This window comes from Camellia sinensis, chromosome 10 (assembly GCF_055761805.1).
Source record: "Camellia sinensis isolate YWXY chromosome 10, ASM5576180v1, whole genome shotgun sequence".
Taxonomy (NCBI): domain Eukaryota; kingdom Viridiplantae; phylum Streptophyta; class Magnoliopsida; order Ericales; family Theaceae; genus Camellia; species Camellia sinensis.
This window is the reverse complement of record NC_138970.1, coordinates 100257675-100264500: the sequence shown is the minus strand read 5'-3', so window position 1 is coordinate 100264500 and position 6826 is coordinate 100257675. Positions and strand designations below refer to the sequence as shown.

At 29.1% G+C, this 6826-nt stretch overlaps 1 protein-coding gene across 6 annotated transcripts; it reads right to left on the bottom strand.

Annotated features, from left to right (window-relative positions):
* Positions 1-300: 300 nt before the first annotated feature.
* Positions 301-5576, bottom strand: LOC145801238 (serine/threonine-protein phosphatase PP1 isozyme 7-like). Of its 6 annotated transcripts, none has more exons than XR_014342414.1 (5): positions 5046-5573; positions 3140-3249; positions 2951-3030; positions 777-2685; positions 301-527 (listed from the first exon to the last, which is right to left on the bottom strand). XR_014342414.1 is itself a non-coding variant. In XM_082891975.1 (4 exons), the coding sequence occupies exons 1-4, from the start codon at positions 5218-5220 to the stop codon at positions 492-494; spliced, it is 414 nt and encodes a 137-aa protein (XP_082748101.1). In that variant the 5' UTR covers positions 5221-5576; the 3' UTR covers positions 301-491. The 6 variants fall into 6 exon arrangements, 2 of the variants coding, with proteins under 2 accessions (XP_082748101.1, XP_082748102.1); XR_014342413.1 differs by having other exon boundaries at positions 777-869; positions 5046-5572; XM_082891975.1 differs by lacking the exon at positions 2951-3030 and having other exon boundaries at positions 777-869; positions 5046-5576.
* Positions 5577-6826: the final 1250 nt, after the last annotated feature.

Here is a 6826-nt window from a genome sequence, read left to right as displayed (position 1 = left end):
GAGGATAATAGTGACAAAATGTGACAATATTTTTTGTCACGACAAATGCATTTAGTGACGAAATAAAAAATTCATGACAAAATTAATCATCCACCTAAGCGAAATAAGAGACAAAAGAACCTTCTTTAGGGATGGAAAATTTTGTCAATAATTTCATAATATTTTTTTTCCATATTATATACCTATTTTATCAAAATCTAAATTTTAGTTCAACAAATATAACCCTGTTCATGTTGAAACCTGTTGAATATAACAATTTCATCACAACTTAACCTAACCTGTTATCAACACATTTACGAATTAACAAAATGAAAATATCCATTCATCATCACAAATAATTTCATCCTAATACAATAAAATAATGAAATATCCACAAAATATCCAAAAGTTATAACTTGTTCAATTTTACCAAAAATCCAACAATAACTAGTGCAACTCCACAAAGTATGTGTATCCTTATCAAACAAAAATGAACATTCAAGCAAATTAGATCATTGTTGCACGTCAAAAATGCCACCCAATCCAATCTGCAAAAAAATAAATTAAAAACTTTAGTAATTAATTAATTATACAAAAGATTAAAAACATTAGTAACTCATCAATTTACAATTAGATCAATTATACAATTTACCCCTCTAACAGACTTTTTTTTCGAGATTATGAGAACAAAAAATTAATTTTAAGGCTAATTCACAAATGGTGCATCCCATTAATGTGCCGTAAGTTCATATAACTTATATTGGTCCATTTAATTCTTAAAGTGCAAGGATACGTACCAGTTTTTCTACTCTAACAGGGATTGACCTAGAACCACACCTGTGTTTTGTATACATCCTTTCTCTGTTCGCGATGTTACCCTTTGATTGCTCCTATAAGAAAGAATGACCAATATAATAATGAAATGTATCATTAGTAAGACAAATATGTTAGCTTTTGATTGTTCCTGTAAAGAAGAATGAACCAATATAACAATGAAATGTATCACTAGTAAAACAAATTTAATGCTTGATAATAAAGAATTGCATTGTTCATATCTATCCTTTTCCTATATATCATTTCAACTTAAAAGATGTTTCAAATTATTCACTAGTTTCATTCAATTCTTTGAAATATAGATTAGAGGACTTGTTGAGATTTCATTATAAGATGATTTTTCTGGGTGAAAAAAGAAAAACGAGTAATTTACACCGTTCACAATTAGGGGGTATATAAGCATGGGCAAGATAGATTGTGAAAAAATCCATTTACATTTCACAAGATATGGAACAATTACTGATACCAAACTCCTATCCCTTTCTTTCTTCCACAACTATATCAAATCTAAAATTCTGTCTTAATACCATGTATTAGTTACTCAGCTAGTTGCTTACCATTATCATGAAACTTCAGACCAAACTCAAGAACAAACAGAAAATACAATCATAGAAACTGAAATCTTAGTTCTTTATTCTATGATGTGAAAGATGCATTTTAAGGAATCATAAATTAATCTCCTATTATGTGAGCCTTCCAATCCATGTTTAATAGTTTCCCTTTCTCATTTTGCCACTTATTTGGTTTTTATTATGTTTCACTTACATGCTTAGAGGATAAGGAAAAAATAACACATGGAATTTCACAGCAAATTGATTGTGTTCTTTCTAGTTTTTTTGAAATCTCTCCCTATTCTAATCAAACTTTATCTAAGTTACAAGCAAAAGAATATGAAGTTGCTACAATTCATCCAAATTAATAGCTCTCTGTTGATCTTCTACCTCAATGCTTTCGGAGAGGCCTCATCACAAAATATACACAAAAGTAAAATGACACTACTACAAAAACATATAAAAATCACATTTTTTGTGTGTGATGTATGTTATTTAATCACACCTTTTAGTTTTGTTAAAGTGTGATCTTTGGGAGTGTGATTAAAAGGGGTCATTTTTAATCACATATTTTAAGTGTGATTAATAACATTTAGATCACACCTTTTAAGTATGATTAAAAATATTTAGATCACATATTTTAAGTGTGATTAAAAATATTTAGATCATAGCTTTTAAGTGTGATTAAAAATATTTAGATCACACATTTTAAGTGTGATTAATAACATTTAGATCACACCTTTTAAGTGTGATTAAAAATATTTAGATCGCATCTTTTAAGTGTGATTAATAATATTTAGATCACACATTTTAAGTGAGATTAATAACATTTAGATCACACATTTTAAGTGTGATCAAAAATATTTAGATCACATCTTTTACAGATTTTAAGTGTGATTAATATCGAATAAAACATGTGATTAATAATCAGATAAGATCACACGTTATATGTATTTGAAGAATGTAATGCGCACTATATACTATATTTTGAATCACAATCATATATTGAATGGAATAATGTCATATATTTCATAAATGAAAGTTAAATATTTAAAAGTATATACAAAGGAATTAATAAAAAAATTTTAACTGTGCTTACATATATTAAAAAATAAAAAAACTTGAAAAAATGAAATTGTTGAATTCTTTGACCATATTTTGCATTTCTCCGAGAAATTTCTGACTTGAAAAAATAAAAAACACAAATTAATTCAGAAACCACTAGAAGCATATGAATAAACTTAATATTTTTTGTAGAGATTGTTCTTGTCTTACAAAAGACAAAATCGAACATTTTCTCATCACACTGACTCGTCATCTACTGCATCAATAGAAAATGAATAACAACTTTGATTATTATTAGTATAAAATGTTTGGATTACCATATATAAATATGACATATACATAGAATCAATAAATCCAAAATGAAAATCTTCAATGTATGAGCAGATATTTTAAAGTCATAAAACCAAATATACATAGAATCAACAAATCTAAAATGAAATCTTGAAGTGATTATATATTCCTTACCAACTAAAGAAATTGTTGATTAGCAATTTAAATAACGGAAGTTATATCATACTTACATTGGATTTCAACTCATATTCTTTAGTACGAAATTAATCCATTCAACTCGCACTTCATCAAGTTCGGTTTCCGTGTAAGTCTTTTTTCCATTGAATTGCAAGAGGTTATTTACAAACAATTAGATAATATGAAGAAGATGTACAAGTATCATGAATATAATAGTAATAAAAGTATAGAATTTATCTCACATTTTGTTTTCCAGCTGTTTTATTGTCACTCTGATCAGAGTAGGGGACATACTGCTGAGTTTGGTGATCATAAGAATACCAAACCCCATTGTTACCATCATAATATAATCCTGCACATTTATAAAAAAAATAATAATAATAATATAATCCTGCAAAACACAAGAATAAATAAATAAATAAAACATTGATCTTCATCAGAAACTAGACCAAAAAGCCTAAGAAGATCAGAATATTGACCATGAATGTCACCTGTGTGATAAACAGAGTACACTGTCAGAAAAAAATTCAAAGAACCTTCCTTTTTTAGGGAACACAAGCTTCAAATAAATTGTAATAAAAATGATACTTCATATGTTAATTTTGTAAGTCATCATTCATCAGCAGTAGAGGCATAGCAAAAAGAAAAAAACCACAAGCATATCAAAGTTAATATCCAGCTATGAATCATGGGCGAGACATGAGAAATGGTTACGAAACCAATATGCATATACAACTCTTCTGGAAAAAAATTCCAGAAAAATAGATAACTATCATGGATCTACAGAAAAATAGATAACTATCATTGGAGTACTGGGTGCATAAAAAACCTGGGAAAAAAAACTACTCTATGATCAAACAAAACAACCAGTTAGGAAGTATCAAAAGACAAGTCTGGACCATTCCATTGCATTTATAGTTTCATGCACACCTACACATCTTGCAATAACACTTTCCCTATGAATACCCTAAATAGAAAAAGGAGAGAGAACAAGGGAGAAGGGAAGGGAGAGAGCATAATCAGCACTTCTAATAATCAATCTATAAAGATTCTGCGTGCACAGCAGAATGAGTATAAAATAACTGTAGCACTCCCACCTCACACATTATCTAAAATATTTACAATCTCTTCCATATATACATAAACATTCACAATAGTAAAATTATGTAAACTGAACAGGTTCCATCAGTACAGATACCCTCATCTTCATCCAAAAAGCCATATGCTTTGGAAGAAGCTTATTCAGTATGGGAAGTGTTTTGATTGATCAAAAAGAAGAAGCTACTTCAACCGATATGTCCTTAGGCACAGCCCTAAATAACATAGAAATCACACTTGGAAAGGGTTGACAAATTAGTTAGGGCAGCTGGTGCATTTCTATTCTAAAGTCAAAATGTCCAAAATAAGAACCCAACACAACTCATTACTGTGAACAATGTCTAGAACATACCAGAAGACCGACACTAACACTAGGTATAGATTTTTGTTACTTCAATACAGACATATTGCAAAAGGGTAAACGTAAACTCTCTCAACTAATTCCAAAACTGAAAAAGAATTCAATAAAGGTATGCACTTCAATGCATGCCCTACACAAAACTTTCCAACTAACTCAAGAAAACGAACTCATTGTATTCGAAATTGGAAAACTAACTCACACATACATAATGGGTATAGATTTTTGCTATTCAATACATAGATATTGGTTGATTGCAAAAGGGTAAACTCTCTCAACTAATTCCAAAACTGAAAAACAATTCAATAAAGATATGCAATTCAATCCATGCCCTACACACATACATAATGGGTATAGATTTTTGTTATTCAATACATAGATATTGGTTGATTGCAAAAGGGTAAACTCTCTCAACTAATTCCAAAACTGAAAAACAATTCGATAAAGATAAGCAATTCAATCCATGCCCTACACAAAGCTTTCCAACTAACTCACACATACATAACAAACCCAATAAAAAAAACAGATAGGGCACAAACCATTAACTAAAAGCCATCAATTTAGTCCCTAAAAAGAGCACAAATTCAACATAAAAACAAAACCAAGTACAAATAATTAAAGCAATTAAACCAAAACACAAAACTCAAAACTCAAAAACACAGCAAGAACCAAGTGGGTTTGATGCAAAATACCACAAATTTTGATGGGTGCTTCAAGTTCTAATAGATTAGGCTGTTGCAAGAAAATATCCCTAGAAACTACACACAACTGCTTGATCTCCGACTCCGATAGCTGCACCTGCTTTCCGGGTTTCCCTCTAACTTCAAGAAGCCGATTGATTATGTCATCGAGAAAAGATGGGTCCATTTCTTGGAAAATCTTGAAGAAAAAGGATTAGGGTTAAGGAGTAAGAAAGAGAAAGAAAGGGGATTTTAATTATTGCATGATTGGGAAGAGAGTAGAGAGAAGCGTGGTGGTGGATATGGGTGGTGAGGTTTGAGGATTGAAGAGAATTCGAAACATTACTTGGAGATCGGGTGATTCAAAACCCAAAAAAGTGGAAATTGATTTCGAGCAGAGAGGCCGATTTTGGAGAAAGATGGAGGAAAGAGAGAGAGAAGCTGACCTAGTAGAGAGAGAGAGAGAGGGGGGTGCGCAGTGCGCATATTAGGGCTGGTGGTGGCTCCGGTGGCGCATTTTGAATGAGGGGTTCGTGGATTTTGAATTTTGGAAGTTCAAAATATGAAATTGGAGAATGGATTGAAACTTTTACGAACTTTTTTTTATACTAATTAATTAATATCATGTGTAATTGTAAAGTTTAGAAATTCAAAATATAATATAAAATTAATTAGATAAATGCTAACAAGTATTTCTTATGTATTATTTAATGTTGAAAACTATGTAAAAAGTTCCTTGAAAATATATAAAAATATTAAAAAATTTATTGGTTTCAATAAAAGTGTATTTATATTAGTAAAAAATATATTATGTCTTACATATATTTTGTCTTTTATTTGTACTAGACTATCACCCGTGCTATGCATGGAATAATTTTATATATTTATATTTATTTTAAATTTTGTTTAATATATAAATTATATTTTTTAAGACTTTTTATAAAAATAATTTAACAATCTTATTACTAACCATAATGTATGGGAGAAGTTAAAAAGGGTACTGCAGTAATTATATATGGATTGTATCTATAATTATTTGTATGAGATGATTTTAATGTTGATCAGGAGTTTTTGACCAAATCAATAAATGCAGACATGTGGAAAGACATGTAGATTGAAAAAAGTTAATAAATGCTGATTAGAGCATTTTGACCAAATTAATAAATGCTGAGTTTTTTTTTAAATAAAAAATTTAAAAATTTCAGATTGAGATATTGAAACTCCCACAGGCCTTGGGGTTTAAAAACCCCCTTTTGCTTAATATATAGTACTAACATATCACCTGTGCTATGCACTGATTGTGTTTACAATTATTTATATATGTGAATTGTGATTTTTAAATGTCTTTTTTTTTAAATGCCTTCTTTTTTTCCTTTTTTATATTATATTAAAGTTAAATATTTTGATAATAATCATATGTGTCAGACTTTTTAAGGAATTAAATGTCTTTTTTTATTATATTATATTAAAGTTAAATATTTTGATAATAATCATATGTGTTAGACTTTTCAAGAATTTTTTTTTATGCTTGTTCTTAATGCATTAAAGTGTTATTATGAGGGATAATAATCATATGTGTTGGAATTTTTCAAGAAATTCATAGGTGTTGAATTTCAAAGAATTTTTTTTATGTTTGTTTTTAATACATTAAAGTGTTATTATGAGGGCATGACTTGGGAATTGGGAGAAGTTAATAAATGTTAAGGTTTTTTTTTTAAATCAAAAAATCAAAAAAATTAGATTGGGAGATTGGGAGATTGGAGCTTCCACAAGGCTTGGGGTTAAAAACCTCC